This window comes from Medicago sativa, chromosome 4 (genome assembly GCF_051527215.1).
Source record: "Medicago sativa cultivar Bolivia chromosome 4, Bolivia_mono, whole genome shotgun sequence".
NCBI classification, from domain to species: Eukaryota; Viridiplantae; Streptophyta; class Magnoliopsida; order Fabales; family Fabaceae; genus Medicago; species Medicago sativa.
In genome coordinates, this window is record NC_140752.1 from 11,394,732 (window position 1) to 11,420,600 (window position 25,869).

The 25,869-nt window shown below is 32.4% G+C and overlaps 2 protein-coding genes, 1 long non-coding RNA gene and 2 pseudogenes across 3 annotated transcripts; 2 read left to right on the forward strand and 3 right to left on the reverse strand.

The window, feature by feature from the left end:
* Nucleotides 1-79: 79 nt before the first annotated feature.
* On the reverse strand, nt 80-781 carry LOC146926311 (uncharacterized). The gene has a single exon (XM_085706884.1). The coding sequence runs from the start codon at nt 779-781 to the stop codon at nt 80-82; it is 702 nt and encodes a 233-aa protein (XP_085563010.1).
* Nucleotides 782-5,760: 4,979 nt separating this feature from the next.
* Nucleotides 5,761-5,879, reverse strand: LOC146926312 (5S ribosomal RNA; annotated as a pseudogene).
* A 5,107-nt stretch (nt 5,880-10,986) lies between these two features.
* Nucleotides 10,987-11,570, reverse strand: LOC146926313 (uncharacterized). The gene is made up of 2 exons (XR_015008116.1): nt 11,463-11,570; nt 10,987-11,366 (listed from the first exon to the last, which is right to left on the reverse strand). It is a non-coding gene; the product is annotated as an uncharacterized LOC146926313 (long non-coding RNA).
* A 2,432-nt stretch (nt 11,571-14,002) lies between these two features.
* LOC146926314 (laccase-4-like) lies at nt 14,003-18,021 on the forward strand. Its single transcript, XM_085758698.1, has 6 exons — nt 14,003-14,164; nt 14,817-14,968; nt 15,284-15,528; nt 15,789-15,917; nt 16,226-17,155; nt 17,563-18,021. The coding sequence occupies exons 1-6, from the start codon at nt 14,078-14,080 to the stop codon at nt 17,691-17,693; spliced, it is 1,674 nt and encodes a 557-aa protein (XP_085614824.1). The 5' UTR covers nt 14,003-14,077; the 3' UTR covers nt 17,694-18,021.
* A 618-nt stretch (nt 18,022-18,639) lies between these two features.
* LOC146926315 (transcription factor DIVARICATA pseudogene) lies at nt 18,640-21,414 on the forward strand (annotated as a pseudogene).
* Nucleotides 21,415-25,869: the final 4,455 nt, after the last annotated feature.

Below are 25,869 nucleotides of genomic sequence, written 5' to 3' on the forward strand. Positions count from 1 at the left end.
CGGGGTTGCGGGCCCGAGGGGGGTTCTGGGATCAGCTTTGTTTCGTAAACTTCCTTCATGATACGCTCGGGCCTGGTGTTCAAGGGTGTGAAGTCTCTTTGAGGATACGGATTGTACGGTCGCCTTTCTGGTCTTCTATAGGGGTGCGGTCTCTGCCAGCTGTTGATTGATAAGGTCGCCGCTCTGTGCTATTGGACGCGCGTTCTTTGGCATCTCTTACTTTCTTTTCTGCGTTGCTTTCCTCGCCTTTGATGTAACAGTCCGCCCTGGCTATAATTTCTTCCATAGAATCAGCAGGTTTCTGGGCCAGAGATTCGTTGAACTGTCCTGCCCTTAGTCCGCTCTGGAAGGCTCCCACAAACACCTCTTGGTTGGGGTTGATCACTTTTATGGTCGTATCATTAAACCTAGCTAGGTAGTCCCTGAGGGATTCGTTGTGCCCCTGGCGTACATTGAAAAGGCTGGTTGCTGGGACCTTGCGATGGCGACTAGCAGAGAACTGTTGGATGAGCTTCCTCGTCATATCTTGATAGCTAAGAATGGAGAATCGCAGGAGATTCATATACCATCGCAGGGCGGCGTCGGAGAAGGTTCCGGCTAAAAGTTTACATTTAAGGGAGTCTGGGGCTCCGACTACGGCCATGCGAGTGTTGAAGGCCGTCACATGTTCCATAGGATCGCTCTTTCCGTCGAAGGCAGAGAGGTGAGGGGGTTTGAAGTTCTCCGGAACTGGTGCGCCCCAGATTTCGGCGGACAGCGGTTGCGGCTCTAGGTCGTCCATCTCGCCCTAGTTCGACTCGTCCATTTCTTCTAGTTGTTTTTGTTGCATGGTTTCCATCGACGCATGCAGGGCGTCGTTGTGCTCCTTCAGCTGAGCGAGTTGGGTTCGCATAGACTCCAGTTCTTCTTGTGTGGCCATGATGGGAGGCTTTTCTCTAGATCGTACGTGAGGTGCAATCTAGGTTGGTGAAAAAGGGTGGGGTTTCCAAATCGTAAAAAAAGGTCTTTACGGTCCGGATGTTCTGCGGTTTAACGGTCTCGGAATCGCGATTTGCGATCCAGAGAGATGGTGGGCAAGGCTAGTTTTACCTTTTCCCACAGACGACGGCAACTGTACTTGCAAAAAAAGTACAGTAAGGGATACTAGGATTCTAAGGTTTAGGCTGATGATTAGATGCCTTGAGAATGCTCTCAAGAGTGGTATTTATAGCCTGCTATGAGCTTGGGCTTTGGTTGCTTAGTTTCCAAGCAATAGGGGTATTTGTGTATTTTGGAGCTTTTTAGGCGGTTTCTGGAGGCTTCTAGAAGTCTAGTAAGGCGGCGCCTCAAAGGGAGCGCGCCAAGGCTTATGAGTCCCTTTGGAGGGCGCCAGAGACCTTTTGGAGGTCTAACAGCCTTTCTGAAGGGGTTAGAGCCTTTCTGGAGGGCTTAGAGCCTTTCTGGAGAGCTTAGAGCCTTTCTAGAGGACTTAGAGCCTTTTAGGAATATTATGACGGTTCAATCATCTATTTTGGAAGTAACATGTTGAGCATCAAATCATAAATTAAGATTGATGGAACAGATGCACCATAAGTTATGACGTAAGGGATTCTTATCATTTAAAGCAAAGATTTTCAGATTATGTATTGAAAACCAATTTCTTGGAAAGTGACCTATATTCAACCATGGTTAGGGATGACAAAATGGGTTGGACCCGTCGGGTTGGCCCGTTTTATAACCCACCTTTTTTAGCGGGGTGGGTTGAGATTTTAAACCCGCCACAAGTAGGGTGTCCGCTCCGCCTGACCCGCTAAAAAGTGGGGTGGTGACGGGGCAACGGGTTGGCCCGTTGGTTAATATGTTAAAAATAAACTCTTTTTTTCACTTCTTTTTATTCATAAGACACAGTCAATTTTCCAATTTTCACCTCCGTATATTGGGATAAAAGTTCAATTAATTTTTTCACTTTTATTTCATGATTTTAACCTCATATTTTTAACAATTACTCAATTGATAACCCATGAAGTTTTTATTTTGAATATCTTATTGATTTATTATAGATTTTTAGATGATGTAATTTATATGTTTGAGTGATTATTTTTCGTATTTTTAGTGAAGTCATTAGTTATATATTTAGATTTTCTTAAATTGGCTTTAAATTTATATATTGTTTATGTGAAGTTTTTAATTAAAAATTTTATAAAAAATTATTGACGGGTCAACCCGCCAATTCGTCATAAAACGAGGTGGGGTGAGATTTTCAACTCTACATATCTAGTTAGCATGCCCCGCTCTGCCCCTTTTTAGGCGAGTTATTGACGGGGCAGACGGGTTGACCATTTTTGTCATCCCTAACCATGGTTCACCAATAAAACAAAAGTCAAGTTTATTGGTCTTTAGAAGCCTTTTTAGGGAAATCTTGTGGGGGGGAGTTGGTTATACCCCTTACATTCTAGCATAGACACTTCATGGAACAAGATTGTATTTTTCAACCTTAGACCTCGTGCTATAGGTTTTATTATGGACATTACTATCTTTCTTACCTTTCTTTCTGTGAGTCGCCAGTTGAAATGGTTCATCATGCTCTTCCATATCAATAATGACTTCAGGGACCACATTCTTTCTCAAAATTCATTGCATTCCTCTTCTAGTTCTTGATCAACAAGGTTGACCTGTGAACTGTGTAAAAATCGCATATCTCTTTGGACTCTCTTATTTGTTGTCAGCTTTTCATTTTGTGATGAATACTACATGCTTTTGTTTCCATAATTAGATGTTCTTTGCATTATTTGGGAGGATTTTTGTATCATAACCTCATGTATCTCATCTTGATCTTCCTCGTCATTGCTTATTTGAGTAGTATCCACAAACTCTGAACCATTTGAGTCTTGATCAACAACTGCATTCCAGATCCAATTTTCATCATTCTTATCATGAACTTTATCCCTAGGGTGGCTAGCCCTTGCTGATACAAATTTAGCAAGTGTACTAACTTATATCGAAGTAATAATTTAATTCGTATCCATAGGGAGTGTTCTAATCTCTACTTGCCAATTTCATTAATATTCAAGATGTATGTAAATAGGGAGTTGCCTTAGGCAAATTGGTTTTGGTTGCAATGATAAATAAATAACTGAAAAATAAATTTGGTTTTGAAATACGTTAAGGGAAAGAATTAGATCTTTCGAATCATCTGTCCATTACTCATTAGTAATATGCACCTAAATCATACAAATGTTATTCAGTTTACGACAATTAACAAAATAGCTCAGGTCAATCCCTTGACTCAGAGCCCTCTTCTCTGATTATAATTCCCTAATTCCTTAGGTGAACCTATAATCATCAAAGGTTTTAAGTCCGTTAATTTTACAATCACAACCTAACAATTTTCTATCCCTAGATCATCCGTTAAGTTGAACAATATAAATAGGTCTGAGTTATAAGCTGGTGTCAGCAGTCCTATAATCTCTAAGATCAATTATATTGGGTCAGAATCATAAAAGCATTACGCACAATTTATACTGAATAAACTGAAATAACATTCATGATAATTCAGAGTTACAGATTACATAGTCATGAGCTAGAACAAAATCATCTATGACCTAATCAATGGAAATTAGCCACTCATGATAAAAGAATTTAAACAACAAGGTTAAAAGAAATTGGAAAGAGAAATGTTTTACTCATCAAATTTCTTCAATCCATGATGCTACTCTTCCATATGCGTGCGTGCGGTTTTGCTTCTGGCTTTCCTTCCATTCCGTGATCTTTCTCCAAAAAACGTGAAACTAGCTCCTGTTGTGCCCAATCGTCTGGTTTCCTCTCTGTGTACGTGCTAGCTAAACAACCTTTCAGCATCATAGTTTTTCTTCCTCCACTTATAGTGTGCCACGTGTTCCCTTTTATATAATTTTGCAAAGCTAATTGCTTTTCCTCTTTTTACCCAATCACGTGCCTCCATTTTTTTATTCTATGCCACATTTCATGTGACAATTCACACTAATAATACAAAATACTACTCCTAATATATAATTTGACTCAATAAATCAAAAACTACAATTTATTTAAAATGACTCTAAGTTAAATACTAAACTAATAAAAATAGACCAAAAATCTAACTAAAAAGACTCGAAAAATAGTGTATGACTGATTGTCATCACTTGCCTTAGTGCAATCTTCATTAACTTTCTCAATTCACCTCTGGTTCATTAACAGCTGTCAATCTAGTATCTTTTTCTACAACTTTCTCGTTTATTTTGTCCTTGGTAACCAAATACTACTGCCTCTTATTTTGATTAGTGTTCTTCCTTGGACCTTTTTCCTTGTTAACATTGACATGTTCTTTTTTTGTTTTTGCTTTTTTACAGTAACTTTGATCTCGTGACTAATCCAGATGTTGTAATAACAAGTGTCAAGCAGATTATCATAACATAAAATTATGATGGCCAAGTTCTCTATCAAATTTTGGTGTATTAGTGATATGATAATTGCATATGAAGGTGGCTACACTACTTACTATGGAAAACAAATTTTTTAGCCTCTAACATTCTTGAGGAGACCATAAATCCTTAACAAAACTTGTTACGAGGATTGTTGTTGTAAATTTGGATTGAAATCCTTTGTCCATGCAAAAAGTTCAAAAAAACTAGGATTCAAATTCTAAGATCCTAAAGATCTAACACTTTGAGCATCTTCAAGGGATGAGAAACAGACTTCATAAAAACATTTCCCCAAAGAGGTGATCCCCCACTTGCCAATAGACTTCCAGAGTGGAGATAACTTCTTCTTCAAGTCATTAACCTTTAAAGGTGTGGAACCCTAAGGCCATAACACTCTTCCATATAAATTGTGCTTGTATGCAGCTAGACCTACTTGATATTCATCTTCAGGTATCTTAATAGCTATTTTTCACCTTTGCTCACTAGCTGGGGAAGCTGAGAAACAAGTATGTCGCAAACATTGTTTAAGGCATTAGCAAACGATCTTTTGGGAATAGTTAGTTTTTGAGTTTCGGCAGGGGGGTTTTCTGGTTGTGATTGTAAGCATGGCCATGGAATTATGATGGTTTGAGGGGTGGTTGATTGTGTACTGATGGTGGTTTTAGGAGGTAGTTGGCAGCAGTGGCGGAGCAAGAAATTTTACATAGCCTGGGCAAAAATTATAGAGCCAAGAATTCTTGTGCGCGCTTGTGTGAAAATATTGAGTTTGCCCAAAAAATTAATTTTTTAAGTGGGTTAATGAGCTATTGGGTTGGGCGAAATATAAAGAAAGTATCGGTCGAGCCCGGGCGATTGCCCGGGCTCGCCGGGTGGTGGCTTCGCCCATGGTTGGCAGTAGGGGAAAGGTGGTAGAAGAAAACTTAAGGAGAAGGTAACAGTGCTAAAATCGCTTAAAATATCGCCTGAGAGAAACATTTTTTTTTTTTATACATATTTATCCAAGAAAGAAAAGAAAGTGAAAAGAAGAGATGATTAAGTAGTTTGATATGAGATAAAATGAAAGCAAAACATGATAGAAAAGAAAAATAATATAACTTAAATATCTTTATACAAAAACTTTATATATAATAAAAATAAACTAAAATAAGTATTTTATCATAAAATAAAATAAGTATTTTATTACAATTAATGAAAATTAAAAATATTAAAATAAAAAATAAATATAATTAAATATATTTAATAACGATCAAATAATTTTTTTCAATTTCATAAGTCAATGAGAAAAATAAAAACAGCTTCTAATCCTTACAAAAATAAATCAAAACATCTTTTAAATTTTCTTGAGGTGCAACACAAGGACTTCTCAGGAGGTCACCCATCCTAATACTACGTTCGCCCAAACACGTTTAATTGCGGAGTTTTGATGGGATCCGATGCATTAGTGCTGGTATGATCGCACCTTAAATTTTAATTAATTGATTCATGTAAAAAAAATGTAATTGATATTAATTAAAATATTTAAACAAATAAAACGTGTGCCATGTGAATACAACGCAACATAAAGTATACACATTGCAAGATGATCGCAAATTCTTATTTTTCTTAACACAAAATAAACGCTAAAACTAAATTTGATGATAGAAATTTTTTGAAGGACCAGTTGTTACGGCCTAAAAATTCAAGGTTTGTTTGAAAACAATGAAGTTGCCATCAAAGTTTATTAAAATACGAAAAACATATGATAAACGCTTTAAAAAGAAAAAATGGTCTTTAAAATTAGATTTTTTTCCCGTGAGCATAGCTCAGTTGGTAGGACAATGCATTATTATATGCAGGGGCCGGGGTTTGAACCCCAGACATCCCACTTATTCACCTTTTAAGGTGAATTCTAGCCACTAAGCTACCTGACCAAAAAAAAAAAAAAATCAGATTTTAGGTTCGAGAGTCGATTATGTGTAATAAAGGTATTTACACCATACGACTCCAGTTAAAAGAATAGTTACATGTAATTAATTTTGTAATTAAAATATGGCACATATAAATAGTACCATAGATCCTCTTGGTATTGTTTTCCAATTAAAACATGACACATCAACATGTTTATTTCACATCAGTTGTTGAACGTTGTCAACGAGTGAACACACTGTTACCTTCCTTGTCTTTTCTTGAGATGGGGAGGTGGCCGGTGCATCGACGGTGACCATATGAATAGATGGTGGATGAGTTTGATGGAGAAGGGATATGAGTTACGAAGTACGAACATATCTGGCATTAAAAATGTGCAAGTGTCCAAAATACGTCGGTGTCCGTATATATGACATTTGTGCGACACTTTTACACACATTAAACACTTCTATGTAGCGTAAAGATATACTCCCTCCGGTCCTATTTATAAGAGACAATTAATTTTTTAGATACATTCAATAATTTATGTATTTGGTTTAGATTCTTGACTAGATACATAAATTATTCAATGTATTAAAAAAGTCAACTTTCTCTTGTAAATAGGACCGGAGAGAGTATCAAAGATTGAAGTAGTGATCATCAATGAAGGGATTGAAGACAATAAATTCAATAACGATATTTTTAACTTTTCAAGTATAGCAGATAGATGAATTAAGTGAAAGTTTATCATATTTTGTTGGCTAAAATATGGTTTTGGTCCATGCAAATATGTCTCGTTTTGGTTTTAGTCCCTGTAATTTTTTTTTGTTGTTTTTGGTCAAGGACTATTTTCAAAACCAAAATATTTTGCAGGGACCTTTTTAAAAATCAAAAGATTTTGCAAGGACTATTTTTCTCATAAATGGGTTCAATCATCATGTGTCATGTGTGCAAATCATCACAAAAGTGGGGCCAGGGACCAAAACCAAAACGAGGCATATTTGCAGGGACGAAAAACAACAATTTTTTTTATAGGGACTAAAACCAAAATGAGGCATATTTGCAGGGACCAAAACCATATTTTAGCCTATTTTGTTTATGAACTTTTTTTGTAGTGTATCAAAGACACACACACACATCGGTGTTGCTATCCTATGTTTCTAAACACAACAATGTCGATGTGTTTGTGTCTGTGTCATGTCAGTTGTCTGTGTCGGAGTCATGCTTCGTAGAAAACGAGATGGTGGTGGAACGGTGCATCCATGGGAGCTACTCGATGATATAGAGCCACGACGATGGCGAGTTGAAAGACTGTAAGGGTTCTCAAAATAGAGAATGTGATAAAATAGATAATTGCAAATTGATTGTTAAATCAAAGGTAAAATTTATTGATGAGAACCCAATTAGAGTTGGAGTTCTTAGTACATAAAAAGAGAAAGGAAAAGATAGAAGAAGATTAAGTCTAAGACTTTATCCTTACTCTACAAGAGAGTACCAAAGGGAGAGAGGAGAAACTTCATTTTTCTTCCTATCCTTCTTGCTAATCATTGCTCCATTTTATAGAAGGTTAAGAGATTATTTTCTTGCTAGAATTATCCCATAATTGTTGGATCAGGTGACACATGTCTGTTTTCTCTAACCCATTGTTGATTCCACTTTGATGACTTGGCTTGCTTATATTTGGATCATAATAAAGACCTCTCATATTTCTTTCTTCTTGCTTACATTGTTGCTTTTGTTTTTTACAATAGAGACTATTTTGAATGGTGAAAATGTTGGTTTTGTTGGGTTTGAAGGGAAGCCTTGGTGTTGCTGATTTTTTATTGGTGGTGATGGTGGTTTGTATAAGATGGTGTGAATGAAGGTGGTGGTGGTTAGTTAGTCTATGAGTATCTACATTTTCTCCTCTCTGTTTTTTGGTTCCTTGTTGTTCAGCCTTCCCCTGTTGATTAATCTATGTGACCATTAGATAATATTGAATGTTGGCAAAATAATTTGATTTGCAGAAAATAGGTTTCATCATTGCTTAGTTATTCCTTCTTGTTTAGATATTGCAGAAAATAATTTCATTTGAGATAAGTACTTTTCATTGCTTGCATTATTGGTGAGTGCTTTAGCCATATTTGGAAAAATAAGGTGGAGTACAAGCAAACTGAAAAGAACATGAAAAGATAGTGTGTTTGATCTTTGAAATTGTTTGCACTCTTGGTAAGAAATGAAGAAACTATGAATACTGAAACTCTGTGTAAGGAGGCGCAGCATACACTCTTTTGTTCAGATTTTTTTTGTTATTTTCTTTTTTCAATTCCAATTGTTTTATTTGATTTGCTTTTTTCCTTTTTTTTTTTTTTACCCAAATGCAAATTGAAGAGTTATAGAAATATGGACTCAACTATAAATTGAATGAGTCTCTTATATTGATCCTTTTATCAGTTTAATGAGGAAATTAACAATGGTAGAAAAACATGTAAAATTAAAACTATCATTTATTTGTTAATTTTTTTTAATTTGTCTGGACAAAATTAGGATATATATCAATATTTGAAGGAAACATTTAAAGGGATTAAGTTGATGATTTTATAGAGACAAAAATATATTTAATCTTTAATTATTTATATAATAGGTGATTGGTATTTTTTTATCTATTAATGTTAGTTTCTTACAATTTATTACTCATAGTATATAATGTAAATGCATAAAAAAAAATTCTAAATTTTTGTTATTTTATCATTAATATTAAATTGAAAAATTCTTGGATTGTTATGAAATATATTTTTTATTTTTATATTTTGTAAGTCATTAATTGTAATGAAATACTTATTTTTATATACTTTTATTATATCAACCCAATTAGGGTTGATCTAGCTATTGACTTGTGACTTTGGAGAGGGTCCTTTTACGATCTCAGGTTCAATTCCACTTAATGCCAATTTCGGTGGCTAAGTCTATACAGAGCAAGTTATACTCTGACTTTAAATGAGCCCCTGCAAGTTGATTGTGGGTTTGGACCCCTCAGATTAATCGGCTTTTGGGCTGGATAGTGAGTTTTAAAAAAAAAACTTTTATTATATCAATTTTTTTTTGCTTTGGCACCGGTTTCTGACCCACCAATGGTGGACGACTAATCCGACTCGTGCGTAAAGACATGCACACGGGCCAAACGTTGTTCTTCCTTGGAATCGAACCCGGTATTCCCCGAATACGTCCTTGGAATGAGCTCTTTGCCACTAGAGTCTAAGCAACTTGGTTTATTATATCAAATTTTTGTGTAAGGATATTTATGCCTTTATAAAATCTATTTATGTCACTTTATAAATATGCATATGTTTTTCTATCATAATTTCTTTTTATTCTCTCTTATACAAAACTATTAAATAATTTTTTCTTTTCACTTTTTTTTCTTCTTAAATAGTCTATTCATCAACCAAAGAAAATGTAAAGAGAGGAGAAAGTAACTTGTCCCGTTTATTTTTTTTAAAGGATTAAAAGTTGCTTTTATTATTCTCCGAAACTAATATATAATCAGTAATATATTTTCATAGCCTAAAATCGATCTTCATTCTATATTAAAATAATAGAATAACCACGTTAAAAAGGTACCATTGCACCAAAAGAAAGGTACCACCATCCCGCCATCAATCAACATCAACAAAATGCATAATATGTGGGCTAATTTCAAGTTGACCTAAACCACTAAATCAATAAATGATTAAATATTATAGCTTTATGTAGCTTCATCTTAAACAATTTACAAATCGAACAAGTTTTTAATGTGTTATTCCGTTACCTACCCAAAGAATGAGATCTAGAAAGACACATAGACATAAAGAAATAAGATGGAACAAAGAAGATACATATATGAAGATGACAGAGTTGTTAACTTACCCAACAGCGGTTTAATCTTAGCTTTCAAACCAAACATGATGTACCCTCCATATGTTCTACTCGATAGATGACCTATAATTCTGAAAGCCATTTCTCAACCATAGTTTATAATTTGTGTGCTAAGCAATCAAAAAAACTTGTCATTTGAAGCAGCTTCTAGCTCCTTAGCCTCTAGAATTTTGGTGCATATTTTGACTCGAATTTAATTGTTCTTCTTCGATTCATATATTTAGGACAAAGATAGGTTGTTACATAGGACTCCTAACGTAGGTATACTTTTTTAAGGTGAAAGATAGGTATACTTATGAACAGCCTAATTAACCATTTACATTATAATCGAAACATTGAGATCATGTCATGTTTAATGGATTTTTCACATATATTAACCAGTTATTGCTTCACACACTTTTCATTGATAGGCAGTTAACTGTAATAAAAATAATGATTGATGAGCCCAGTTACTTCGTGAAAATATTTTTATTTTGATTTTCTAAAATTTGTGTTAGTTTACTTGTTAATAAAGATAAAATATATTTTTGAAAGAGTGCGTCATTGTGATGGAGATAAAAATAAGATATTAAGTCTAGCTCAATTGGTAAGAACAATGTATTGTAATATCTAAGGGTTGAAGTTCGAACCCCGAACATCTTAGTTAGTCACCTTTAAAATATGAATTTTTAGCCAATAGACTATTTGAAGAAAATTAAAATGTGAATTTTTAGCTACTAGATTATTTGAAGAAAAAAATTTGTCGGTGATGATGAATTCCAAGATATAATAAAAATAGTTTTTTTTAACATTTTAAAAAAAAACTAAAATAGAATATATTACTAAAATAACCAAACAAGTCTATTCTGTACAAGAAGTGTCAGAAAAAAACTTTGAAAGAGTTTACAAAGTTACATCACATAATAATACACCAACCAAACAAAGAAAACAACTAGGAAACACATGTTAAACACTAAAGGTTATCCAGCCACCCGTAATAGTACTCAAGACCGAAAGTAACATATTTCTCTTCCAACCATCAACAATCCTGGCGCTTAATTTTTCCGCATAAAGATTACAAATTATCCTCATTGTGTTGAAAAATACACCCATTTCTTTCCTTCAAAGTAACCCATACAGAACAAAGCCAAAAGATCTTGAAAGTTAAACGAGTCTGCTTGGAAAAACCTCCTAAGCAACATAACTTATCGTAATGAGCCGAAATGGTGCTTGAAGCCTAACCAATTTGAAACCAATGACCATATATTGCCAAAAAAAAAATCATACCTGACAAATAAGTGGTCCACATCTTCATTCAATCCATAATCTCCCATGCAAACCTGATCGTTATCATAAAGCATCCTCTGCGTAAACAAATTATCTTTAGTTGAAATACGATTCAGAAGCAGAAGCCAATCAAATAGATTAACCTTAAGAGGAACCGCTTGAATGCTAAGAATGCGACAAGTGGTAATCGATGCTTACGCTAAATGATTTTGACGGATGTAATTGGCTTACTCACCTATCTATATATAGTACCAACATGTAAAACAATAGGTATTAACAGTTCATTACACTCCCTCACCAGATCCTCATCCTAGGCTAACAATCTCCTCCTCCTCCTCCACAAAGTTCACTACGACTTTCATTCTTCTCTTATTTAACAAACAAATTAAACTATCAGAAATTTTAAAAAATAAAAAGTAAATATTTTCACAAATAATGGAAGCATACTTTATGTATTGAGCTTAAGAAAACACAAGAGCCCTATTTCCAATGATAGGGCGCAAAAATCTTAATGATAAAAGGGTCCTTAACTCAAATTAGATCATATAACTATTTATCGAATACTACACATATTCTACACCTATAATACATATGCAAATCCTTGCGAATATTTTAAAGACACTTGAAAAACTTGGTAAAAATAAGGCTTCCTAGTTTCACCATGAGTTAAACAACTAAATTAACTAATGAATATATTAAATATTTATACCATATCAATTCATTAAACAGTTACCTAATACTAATAATAATAATAATATTATTATTATTAATAATAATAATAATAATAATAATAATAATAATAATAATAATAATAATAATAATAATAATAATAATATTATTATTATTATTATTATTATTATTATTATTATTATTATTATTATTATTATTATTATTATTAAAAAGCATTAGCCATCATGAACTTCTAATAATTGCTTTGAGCTGCAGCTAATAGATCTGTTTCAGGCCCGTAATGATGAATTAGGTTCCGTAACGAAAACTGGTGACAATTGGTTAACTTTCTACGTTAAAGCTTAGAGTATTTAGTGGGGAGCAAATATATATATAATTAACCTAAGATACTGATTTTTTACAATAATTAATTAATTAGAAGAATTCAGGTCACAAATATTACCGCTGTACATTATGATCCTGTTAAATAAATACATAAATTTAATAGTGTGGCACTAATATTAAATTTGTAAGTTAACTACTCCATTAACTGCTTGAGTAGTTATAGGATGAATTATTTAGAAGAACTTAAGTTCGATTCATGGTGAGAGCAATTTTTTATTAGACTTACATACCTTTCGATTGAACTTCTCATGACCACAGGGGCGGACCTCTTCAAGGCACGGTGTGGCAAGTGCCACACCAGCCTAGGTCCCCCCTTTTTTAATAAAATTTTTACCAGTTCATTGTATAATTTTATTCGTATATTAATACAAACTTAATTTTTTATGTTTATACATATGCCTATATTTCTACTTATATATTAATACGAAGATATATTTTTTTGTAATTTATACATGTGTCTATATTTTTACTCGTATATCAATAAGATGACCTATTTTTTTAATTTATACATGTGTCTATATTTTAACTTATATATTTACATGAGGACCGATTTTTTTTTTAATTTATACACATGTCTATAATTTTAATCATATTTAATACGGAAATAAATTTTTGTACAATTTGTACACATGTCTATATTTTTATAATTTTTACGCAATTGCGACTTGCTTTAAAAAAAAGAGCGCAACACACTCACCCACCTGTATGCACGTGTACCGTGCAAGAGCATTCAATTCATCTCTTGTAACCTATATAGAAAGAGATGTTCTTAGAACAATTAGCAATGATATAATTTTAGTTCATTTTCAACAAATGGAAAATAAATTATTTTCTTTGTAATTTTGATTGCTACAACTATTTTTAATATAACTTCTTACTAAATACAATATTATTTAATTATTTGACAAAAAAAAAAGTTGCCCCACTAATATTTTGAGTACAGATCCGCCCCTGCATGACCATAACTCTTTTCCCTAGGAAGATGTTCGTGAATTTTAAATTATAAAAACACAACAAATCAAGTTTATCTTTTTTGATAACATCAATAATATAGTAGTAAGTATAATATAAATATTTATCTTTTTTAATGGCGCAAACAAAACAACGTTATTATATGAAAGCTTGTTCAATAATATAATTGAAATAATGAAAAAGTTAACCCAAAATCTTACGTCTGATTTATATGATAGAGATAGCAGTGATTAAAACAAAAACGTACCTAATTAAGGAGGTTAAGTTAATGACTTCAATTTAATTACAACACCAATTTCCATTAAAAACAACCTTATGTGACATGCAAGATAGATCATAAGATAATTATCAAGAATTTCATTTAATTTGTCCTATTAAGGTCTTCTATGTCTTAATTTCAAAGAATGCCTCTATCACTCACCTAACAAAGTAAAACGACGTGGTAGCGATACATACTATGATCTTATATAAGTGTGGGTTGGACAGTCATTGGTGAATGCAACTTAAGGACCTGAAGTTGCAAAAGAAAATTCAAGAAATTAAAAAGCTAAGATAGTGAGTGAGTGAAAATGGTTTCTTGGATTCGAGTACTACTTCTTATTTGTTGCATATTTCCAGCTTTGGTCGAGTGCAAAGTTAGGCACTACAAATTTCATGTAAGTAATGGTTAGAGTTTAATGTTAATCATGCATGCATGCATGAAAATAGTTTGCATTACTTCAAAACAAATTAGTTTGCATGTTTATTCAAATTTCACTATTTTATCAGTTGTCATAATTAATATTAATTCTCAAAATACTTACATTAATATACATCATAATAAAATTTCACATAATTAATATTAATTCCAAAATATCTTTTATCTTTACTGATGAGACAACAGTCAACGGCTACAACAATATTTTTACTATTGAACTTTTTTTTGACGAATTTTTACTATTGAACTTTCTCTAAATATACAACAATCGCAAACTATATATGTGCACAATATTATTATTTTTGGAATATTATATTTATAAGCTCTCATCATTATCACGTGTGCACAATATTATTATTTTTGCAATATTTTATTTATAAGCTCTCATCATTATTACGGTGTGATCACGTATCGATCATCAAAAGATGTTAATTTATCTTACACCATATATAAATGAGAAAATTTAAAAGTCTAGTTACATATAAGGTTTCCTCTATAATCAGCACATAAAGTTGGTTAATCACTCAATTTCTTCCAACCACACATGCACATTCTAATAATAATTTCCTCAAAGAATGAACTAATTTTGGTATAATTAATATTGAGTGCAGGTGGTGGCCAAAAATACAACTAGATTATGTTCAAGCAAAGCAATTGTCACAGTTAATGGGAAGTTCCCGGGACCCACTCTTTATGCCAGGGAGGATGATACAGTGATAGTCAAAGTTCGTAATCAAGTCAACCACAATATTACCATCCATTGGTTAGACAACATATTCTAATTCATTTTAATTTTTGCTTCAAGTTACATTAATCATTGTAACAAAAATAAGAGGAGATAATCAAACTGTTATTTGAGAAACATATACACAACTTATTTGATTTTGACAAAAACGCCGTTTTATTGTTGATACTCAATATTTTAGGGAACTAATTTGATCGATATTTTAGTTTTTGAATGATCAAATTAATATTTTAAAAATAGATAATTGACCTTTGACCATATAGAAAAAGATCTAATCAATATAGTTTTGAATTATTTCATTTCTAATTTGAGTCATTATTATCATGTTGGCAGGCATGGTATTAGGCAATTGAGAACAGGTTGGGCTGATGGACCTGCATATATCACACAATGCCCAATTCAACCAGGACATAGTTATACATACAATTTCACCATTACTGGTCAAAGAGGAACACTTCTTTGGCATGCACATGTTAATTGGCTAAGATCAACTGTCCATGGTGCCATAGTTATTTTACCAAAGAAAGGTGTTCCCTATCCTTTCCCAAAGCCAGATGATGAATTGGTTTTGGTATTAGGTAAGTCCAAACACAAAAACTTTTATTAATTAGTTCAATTTTGATACATTATTCGTCAATGTAAAAACATTACACTATCAACAAATTACGATCAATCATATTTGTTTTGAATGATCTGATGATTATGATTGATTAACGGTATAACACGATATTTACATTAGTGTTATATATGAATTAAAATGTTTTGTTTATTGGTCTTTCAATAGCATAAATTGGAATTCTAATTCATGTTTATAATGGTGATGATTGAAAAATTGTAGGAGAGTGGTGGAAATCTGATACTGAAGCTGTTATCAATGAAGCACTAAAATCAGGAATGGCACCAAATGTTTCAGATGCTCATACCATAAATGGTCTTCCTGGGACAGTGGCCAATTGTTCTACACAAGGTATTTTCTTCATTTCAATAATTCATAAACTCTATAAATATCATCAAGGGTTACATTTTTCTTGAATCCCTATACAAAATTGAAAAAGGTATGGTTTATCTAAAAAATTATTTGCTTTTAGTCTTAGTGCCTGTTTGAAGTGGCGTTTGATAAAGCAAAAACACATTTGCACACCTTTTGATGTAAATCTGCCGTGATTTTAAGAAGCTGATGATTAGAGCTTCTGCGTTTAAAGTGGTTTTTTGTCGTGATCTCAATTGAATATAATCTAAGCTTTTTGGTTTTTTCTTATTTGGTAATACATGCAGATGTTTACAAACTACCTGTGGAGAGTGGCAAAACCTACTTACTAAGAATCATCAATGCTGCACTCAATGAAGAACTTTTCTTCAAAATAGCTGGCCACAAACTCACAGTAGTAGAAGTTGATGCAACATACACAAAACCATTCCAAATTGAAACAATTGTGATAGCACCTGGTCAAACAACAAATGTACTATTAAAAGCAAACCAAAAATCTGGAAAATATTTAGTAGCAGCTTCACCTTTTATGGATGCACCTGTTGCTGTAGACAATTTAACAGCCACAGCTACATTACATTATTCAGGAACTACTCTTGCAAACACCCCAACATTTCTAACTACACCTCCACCTAAAAATGCTACACAAATTGCTAATAATTTTTTAAACTCACTTAAAGGACTTAATTCCAAGAAATACCCAGTTAATGTTCCTTTAAAAATTGATCATTCACTTTTTTTTACTGTTGGATTAGGGGTTAATCCTTGTCCTTCATGTAAAGCTGGAAATGGTAGTAGAGTTGTAGCTGCTATTAATAATGTTACATTTGTTATGCCAACTACAGCTTTACTACAAGCACATTATTTCAACATTAAAAATGTTTTTACTACAGATTTTCCACCAAATCCACCTCATATTTATAATTTCACTGGTGCTGGACCTAAAAACTTGAACACTACAAGTGGTACAAAGTTATATAAGTTATCATTTAATGATACGGTTCAGCTTGTTATGCAAGATACTGGAATCATTGCACCTGAGAACCATCCTGTTCATCTTCATGGTTTCAATTTCTTTGTTGTTGGTAAAGGAGTTGGAAATTATGATAGTAAAAATGATCCAAAGAAGTTTAACCTTGTTGATCCTGTTGAAAGGAACACTATTGGTGTACCAGCTGGTGGTTGGGTTGCAATTAGATTCAGAGCTGATAATCCAGGTAAAAATACTTATTTTCTTCGATATAAAGCAATGTTTTAAAAATGCCGATCAATTCAACAGGTCGAACCATAGCCATTTGGCCTGTTGATTTGATCTCGATTATATTGCAGACTGCTTGAATTAGATTTAACAAAATTTGAACCGGGTGAACCGTTGTTTTGTTTAATCAATTTCATTTTGTACATTATTTATTTATTTATTTATTTGTTGAACCGATTGCACCAATTAAACAATGATCCTGAGGTTTTACTGGTTCAGCCTTTGCTACAATTTTAAAACAATGATAAATAAATTTAAAAATATCAATGAATTTCTCATTGAAATTTTTAAGGTTGAACTAAAGAAATCCTTGTACTTGCCTTTTAATAGGGTTTAATAATTCTTTCAATGTCTTGTATTATATAGGAGTTTGGTTCATGCATTGCCATTTGGAGGTGCATACAACATGGGGTCTAAAGATGGCATTTTTGGTGGACAATGGCAAAGGTCCTAAACAATTAGTGATAGCTCCACCAAAAGATCTTCCAAAATGTTGATATTCCTCACATCAAATGTTCATACAATTCACAAAGGGTAGTAGGCCTTCCAAATTCACAAAAGTAGGTGTGGAGGGATACAGAGGAGCCAGGCAAAAATAAAAGAGAGTGAAGAGAAAAAAGGTTATTTAATAAGTGAGTACCATAAATTGTTTTTTGAATGAGCAGAAGGGAGAATTTGTTCAAGCATATTTAATAAATGGAGTATGCACATTTTGGTTTTCATCACACACAATTTTAAGAGATTGTGCATATGTATTATTGGAACCAACAAGTGTACACTTTTGACTTTGGTGTTTGGTTTAATACAAAAGGGTTATTTACTTCATTATGTTGTTGATTAGTTTAGCTAAATGTGGTATTCAATTTTTTTCGTTTTGAGAGGAGGTATTCACAATTATTGAGAGGAAAAATATACATCCTTTAGTCACTATCATAGGCAAAAAAACAAGTTTTTTGATTTATTTAATAAATGATGTATCTAGTCTATAATGAATAGATACATCATTTATTCAATAAACTTAAAAATTGTTGAATAGATACATCATTTATTCAATAAACTTAAAAATTGTTTTTTTTTTTATAAAAGTAACTAGAAGGTGTATGTAATTATTGTTGGAAATTGAAATGTGATCGGCTCTATCTGATTTTTAAAACATTGCTTTATATCGAAGAAGCTGAAAACCTCATTTCCACCTCATGCAAACAAAATATATTTAGGATTAAGTCAATAATAATATTTTTTGCACACCCTTTTCTCCATATCCCTATTATACACCCCTATGTAGCATTTGCTTTTATATTTTTTTTACTAATCCTCTCTCTCTCTTGCTCCACCATACCCTCTATTCTCCCCCTCTAGGCTCCATTCACATTGGCCACCACCTCAATTATCAGCCACCACCACGACCATCGTCCTTCATGACCATCACCGGCCTACATCACCATGCCGACATCCTCATTTGAAAACACGGAAAACAAACATCTGCACCACGGAAAACCAACAAAACAAAACACAACAAGATCTCTATCAGCAACAAGAAACACAAAAAGGTCTCTATAGTCAAGGTTGGGATGAAACTGCAAGAAATGTAAAAATTGAGAACCAAAAAGTTCTATTTTAAAAAAAGGATTACTATTTTTGCGAATAGAATAAAATAAGGAAATCAAAAGTGTAATTAAATCTAATTAAAAAAAAAAACCTCAATTAGAAGTTTATTTTAGACTGCAAATATGTTGGACCGATGTAAGACTAAGCACACCCAGGCAAAACAGCTGGCTTATTTTAGACCTATACTGATAATTCTAATCTAATGTAAAATGCAAACTCATAAAAAACATTATAAATCAATACTAATAGGTAGTACATTATAGTTTACAATTACATCACTTGTATCAACAACTAGCGTTAGACCTCAGTTCACTAGACACGTGAGTCAAACCTCAGTTTTGATGCTACACATTCCTTTCACCTGTTTCTAGTTCAACATTCACTTTCCATTAATTTAAGAGTAATGATATTTTGACATCCATTTGATGACAACTTTGTTGACAACCTTGTTTTTCTCACTTCTTATTGGTCAAAAACAATGGAGAGAGAAAAAGGAAGATAGAGGATAACAACATCATGTGAGTATGAGAGAGAAAGTTGTCCAAAAGTTGTCAAAAAGTGGTTGTCAAAATATCATTTCTCTTAATTTAATTGAGTAACACCACTTTGGCTTCCCTCAAATGTCAATGTTTCATCTCATGCTATCCATCTAGATAATCAATTCCCACAAAATGAGTCCACGCCTTCCCCACTTCAATAAAATACTCTCATTTTCAACACTCACTCACACACTCATACTCTCAAATAACCCATCAAAATGTTCTTCCTTTGACTTTTCTACCAAAAACATGCTCCTTCAGTCTTACATTAGAAGTTTTATTTGAGTTTTACACGCTTGTTAAAGAAACGATTAATAATGTTGATTTTCATAGTAAAATATGTATTATTTAATAAAACATTTTTATTAATTTAATTTGATTAGCAAGTTAAGTTTTATTATAGTTCATTTGATTAGTCTAATAGTAAAATTAGGATAATTATAGACCTAATAAACAAGTATACTTGACTAAATTTAAGTTAAAAATAATTTGATAGGCAAGTAAAGTCTCATTATAGATCATTCGATTAGTCTAATAGTAAAATTAGGATAATTATAGACCTAATAAACAAATAACTTGACTAAAATTAAGTTTAAAATTGGGTTTTTTTTATCCATGTTCTTATCATCATGTTAAAAATTCCAATTGGTGGCTCCAAGAGAGTAAAAGAATTACCAAATGGACTTTAGAAGAAAACAAGTTGTTTGAGAACGCTTTGGCTTTATATGATAAGGACACCCCCGACCGTTGGATGATGGTAGCAGAAATGATTCCAAGTAAGACTATTAGTGATGTGATGAAACATTATAGAGATCATGAAGAAGAAGTTAGTGTTATTGAATCAGGGTTGATCCCTTTTCCTATGTACACTACTACTAGTTCTATTACTTTGGAAATGGGTTTAAAAATCAAGACATTGATGAGTTCAACCAATTTTATAGTGTCAATGGAAAATTTGATTACCATATGCAAGCGGAGCCAGCTTGTATCCAGGGGATGCAGCTGAACCCCCTCAACCCTTTAATTTACTCCTATTATTTTGGGTTTCTTCCATCTTGAACCCCCTTAAATATAAGGCTTGCACCAACTCTCTCTCATTTGTAAACGTAAAGTTGCACACATTGGAGCATATTGTCTAATAACGTGGTGTAATGTACATATGTAATGTACATATATCTTGACTCAATCAATTTATTTAAGGCTGGCATTAAACATTTTCTATTGAGTTCAAAGATTTTTCTTGCACCTACCTAGCTTTTTGCTTGCTTAATTAACGTGAGTTGTTAGTACTACTTCTGCACCTAAAATTTAGCCCTACATCCATCATAAATTACATAAATCATATTGACAATTATACATAAATTTAAAAGATAATTAATTTTATATGTGTTAATCGGAAAAGTAAAATTTTATATTTCATTAGTATTATAAAACAATTTATATTCATAGTCAAATTGAGGACGAATAGATAAATGTCTCATTACTTATATTGATAGAGACGTGTTTGATAACATTGATAAAAAAATTGATTATTCAACACATTCATAATATAAAATTGCTTGGATGACAATTGTGGAGTATCTTCGCAAATTTTTTAGTACAACTTAAACCTATTACAATGTAATTTTTCAAATATATTATTTTGGTATATATTATTATAATTATTAGTTACATTACAAAGGTTTGAACCCCCTGACCCAGGGTCCTGGCAACGCCACTGTATGCAATTGGTATAAAATAAGGCTTGAGTTGCTAGTATGTTATTTTGGCATATATGTTTGCCCAAAGACCAAAGGGAACTGTGGTTTTTAGTGTCTTTAAATTTCAATGGATTATTTGTCAATTGATCCATCACATTCATAGGAAATTTCTGATGGGTCTTAAGAAGTATAGTAAAGGAGATTGGAGAAACATATCTCATGATTTTGTGACAACAAGGACACCTACACAAGTTGCAAGTCATGCTCAAAAGTATTTCATTAGGCAACTTAATGGAGGGAAAGATAGAGGAAGATCTAGTATCCATGACATCACAATGGTGAATCTACATGAGACAAAATCTTCTTCATAAAAAATGAACAAAACAACTTTTCAAGATAAGAATCATAACTTTTCTGGATTGGTTAAAGATGAATATGACTTTAAATTTTCATATGAAGGTGTGCATAATGTTTTTAATTCAACTAATGGAAACATTTTTATGACACCATTTTGTGATAATTTTTCATATGAATATAAACCACAAGAGCAGTGTTTACTTAGAGACACTCCTCATGGATGCCAATTTGGACCTTATAATACTATTATATAAATGTTATAACCATTGCCATATAAATGAAACTATATGCATATATAATATCCCCTCCATCCTAAACTATAGGTAAAAATGGATCAACATAAGTTAATGTATTTAATACAAATTTTTAACTAAATACATTAACTTTTGTAGACTAATTTTTATTTATATTTTAAGACGGATGGAGTATAAGGCATGTCATGTTATCAAGATCACCGACTCTCTGTTTCTCACATCATCCAACTTTGAATAATGAAAAAATGACGTCACACCAAAATGTAAAAATTGTATGGAATAAAACTAAGTTTCACTTGGCTTAAAATTGCTGAATCATGAAGCACTTATAGATGTACTTTACTATCTTACTTCCATTACACTAAAATAGGAAAAGAATAATAGATACTAGTTGACTGATCTTCAATGCGGGATTTTGACCATAGAAATACTTAGGACCGCTACTTTTGGCATCTAATGCTCCACACACTCATTCCCTCTTCACTTTGTTCTGTCCATAAGTGCGATATATAGTACTTCTATTTCATTTCCTTTCCCTCAATTTTTCAGTCTTTTGGCCTGTAGTACTCCTTTACCATATACTATAATGCATGTTTCTGTTTCTACAATAACTTCCCTATTTTGTTTTAATAAAAAAAGGGGGTGATGCCCAATCAAAGTAAGAAATACCTTCGATCTCAAGGAACGTTTATAAATGTATTTACTTTTATCTTCCTCTAAATGATAATTTCCATGTTTTCTAAAACTTGTATTTTTCTTTTTTGGTGTACAAGGCTAAAACAAAAACAAGAAAAAGAACAAAAAGAGAGCTACTCTCTCAAAAAGAAAATTCCTGCCGCATCACTTTGGAGGAGATTCTTGAGGTTCACCGAAGGAGACTCATGCAGAAGAAACTCAACATCAGAAGAGGCACCAAGCTTGGCAAAAAAATCCGCACATTGATTTCCTTCCCTAAGGGTGTGATTAACCACAACATTTCCCTGTTCCAATAACTCTTTTGTGTCTTGGATTAAAACAGCATAAGCATGAAACCTCATTAGGGGACCCTTGAGGATGTTGATACAATGTAAAGAATAAGAATAGCAAACAAAATCAGTAATACCCATTTCTTTGGCCAACAAGAGACCCTTATAGATGGCATAGAGCTCAGCATATAAGATATCAGATATTTCCTTCAAAGAAAATACTAACACTTTGATTCGATATAAACGAAATTATATCATGATTCTCCTATCATTCTATTATGAATAACATGTGACACTCCATATTAGTGTCTATTTTGGAGCTAAGTTTTTTTTTTTAATCGGCAAAATTTAAGATTTAAGTTTATAAGCATAAGTTTTTTTACTTTTACTTTCTTAAGGGACACTTAGGAGCTCTACCAAATAAAAACCAAACATACTAATATTACTTGATTGATAAGGTGGACAGTTCATTAAAAGAAAATATCAACTATATTCGTTCATTAATAATAATAATTCATGAATAAATTAACAATAGAGATTCTTCATCTTCTTATTGGACATGATTTTTTTCCTCTTCTTTTCAATTTTCAAATGAGGTGTTACCTTCTTATTAGGTACTTAGGGTTCCTTAATTAGACAATTCCTAAGAAATATTCATCAATCAATACAGAAGAACCTGTCTCAACCGTTAATATGGAAAGAGTGCATATTCTAAGCAAACACATAAGTCATAACTGATGGAGGCTTTGTAAAGAATAACAGTAGAATTCTGCTCTCCACCCTGCACTTTTCGCTCGCGCCCTGCAGCCATGACGAAAATGCCCCTGCGCTAGTTAACTAATGCATGACTTAATTTTACACATGCGTGACTTAAGTCACGCTGCATGAGTTAACTCACGCACCCTGCATGACTTAAGTCACGCTGCATGAGTTAACTCACGCACCCTGCGTGAGTTAACTCACGCTAGTTATAAAGTTCTGACTTTTTATTTTACTTCTTTTTCAGAACTGTTGTACATTTATACACATTGTATGTTTGCTTCATGCACTGAAATACCTGTTCATTGTTTCTTCACAGATAGCCTAATTCGTTTGTTTCTGTTATGTTACTATAATTGTGCCTTTAAATGTATTTTTTTCCCAATTGCTTAATCAATTTTAATTTATTTGCAGAAGAATAATTTGGTTGGGTGATTTGAATTACCGTATCAACTTATCAAATGTGGAAGCAAAAGCTCTTATCTCGAAAAAGCAGTGGTCAAAATTGCTTGAAAAAGATAAGGTACCACAGAAACTATTGCTTGGAAACAGAACTTTGCAAAATCACAACTTTGTAACTAGCGTGAGTTAACTCACGCAGGGTGCGTGAGTTATCATGGAGCGTGACTTAAGTCACGCATGTGTAAAATTAAGTCATGTTTAATTTACACATGCGTTAGTTAACTAGCGCAGGGGCATTTTTGTCATGGCTGCAGGGCGCGAGCGAAAAGTGCAAGGTAGAGAGCAGAATTCATAACAGTAACCATAGGTCCATAGGCTTTGTAAAGAATAACTGATGCCCATATGTTTATTTTTGTTTGTTTGAACTAAATTTGAGGCATTTTTTGGGTTGAAAGGGGAGTTTGTTACTGTGATTGCAGCTGCTTCTGTAAAGAACTTGTTCCTCAGCTTACTATCTTTACTTTCTCCATGATTAAGCAAATTGTTTGATTTAAATCACAAAGGAAGGCATAGCGACACAAATCAACACAATCGTTGATGAGATGATAGGATCAACAAAGAGGCACCATAACACACAAGGAAGTGTGTGGTGTGGGGCAGAAGAAATTTCACTTTTTTTTTGTTAAGCTTCCTGTTCCTAGGGGAAGGGGACTCCTAGTAATTAGGAAGTTCTACCGACATGTAAGTAAAGTCTAGCAAAGAATTGTTTCCACCAGAAATCGAACTTGCGTCTTGTTCATCAATAATATCCATCCAAGCTTTTGTATTATAAATCTTATGAAAATACTTACATCTCAATGAAAAAAACAACAAAGCATGTGTCATTCGTTTTGGTTTTGTCATACCCCAATTTTTGACCTAAGATTATATAGTGGAAGTGTATCTTTAATTAATGGGGGTACATAATTGTGTGACGAAGTAAGCACTAGAAAAATATTATTTGGAAATGATAAGTTAAATAATTAATTTGGTCATTATTAAAAAGTGCTTTCTTCGTCCCCAAGCTTTGCTAAATTATTTTAAAATGCAATCTAGAATATTTTGGAACACAATCTGAAATATTTTGGTAGACAATCTAATATATTTTAGTGTTTGATCTGAAATGTATTTTGATACTCAATAATATATATTTATGTACTGAATAACATATTTATGTACTGAATAATATATTTTTGTACTCAATATGATATATTTTGGTACACAATTGGGATATTTTTGTACTAAATGAATTACTTGTTCCCAAAGTTTCTCACTTATTAGTTGTGATGTTTCTATATAAATAGAGAGCTCACACAATGCATTCTGGGGACCAAAATTCACAGTTGATGCTTCCTGTGTTTTTTCCTCTCTTCTCCCTCATTCGACTTGTGTTGACGAGTCTTTCTTCTTTTTCTACTCCTTTCTGTCCTTTTCGGTTTCAAGGTATTTTTTTATTTTGCTTTATGTTATAAAAAATGCAAAAAAATTAGATTAGGTTAAGAGATTTTGTGGTGATCCAACCTCACTACAAAATTCTCATGTTTTAGTTTTAGGTTTTATTTATCATTCAAAATAACAAAAACATTGAAATAACAAAAACATTCAAATAACAAAAATCACAAAAATATTTTCATAATAAACCTTGATTTTCAATCAAGTGATCGTTCTTTTTTATTTTCTTTCTTCATCAAATTTCAAATCAATTTTAATTCTACTTCAAATCTATTCTCTTTCAATATAAAAAATACAAACCAATTCTTATTGTGAAAATATTTTTGTGCTTAAACTACGAGAACCTCTTTCATAATAAACCTTGGTTTGTATTTTTTATATTGAAAGAGAATAGATTTGAAGTAGAATTAAAATTGATTTGAAATTTGATTAAGAAAGAAAATAAAAAAGAACGATCACTTGATTGAAAATCAAGGTTTATTATGAAAATATTTTTGTGGTTTTTGTTATTTGAATGTTTTTGTTATTTTGAATGTTTTTGTTATTTTGAATGATAAATAAAACCTAAAACTAAAGCATGAGAATTTTGTAGTGAGGT

Bases quoted from the DNA above. Each gene is read 5' to 3' on its own strand.
- LOC146926314 (XM_085758698.1), top strand. From the start codon at position 14,078: ATGGTTTCTTGGATTCGAGTACTACTTCTTATTTGTTGCATATTTCCA. The intron at 14,969-15,283 runs GTTAGACAACAT...TCATGTTGGCAG, and splicing joins CACAATATTACCATCCATTG to GCATGGTATTAGGCAATTGA. The intron at 15,529-15,788 runs GTAAGTCCAAAC...GAAAAATTGTAG, and splicing joins TGAATTGGTTTTGGTATTAG to GAGAGTGGTGGAAATCTGAT.
- LOC146926311 (XM_085706884.1), bottom strand. From the start codon at position 781: ATGGACGACCTAGAGCCGCAACCGCTGTCCGCCGAAATCTGGGGCGCA.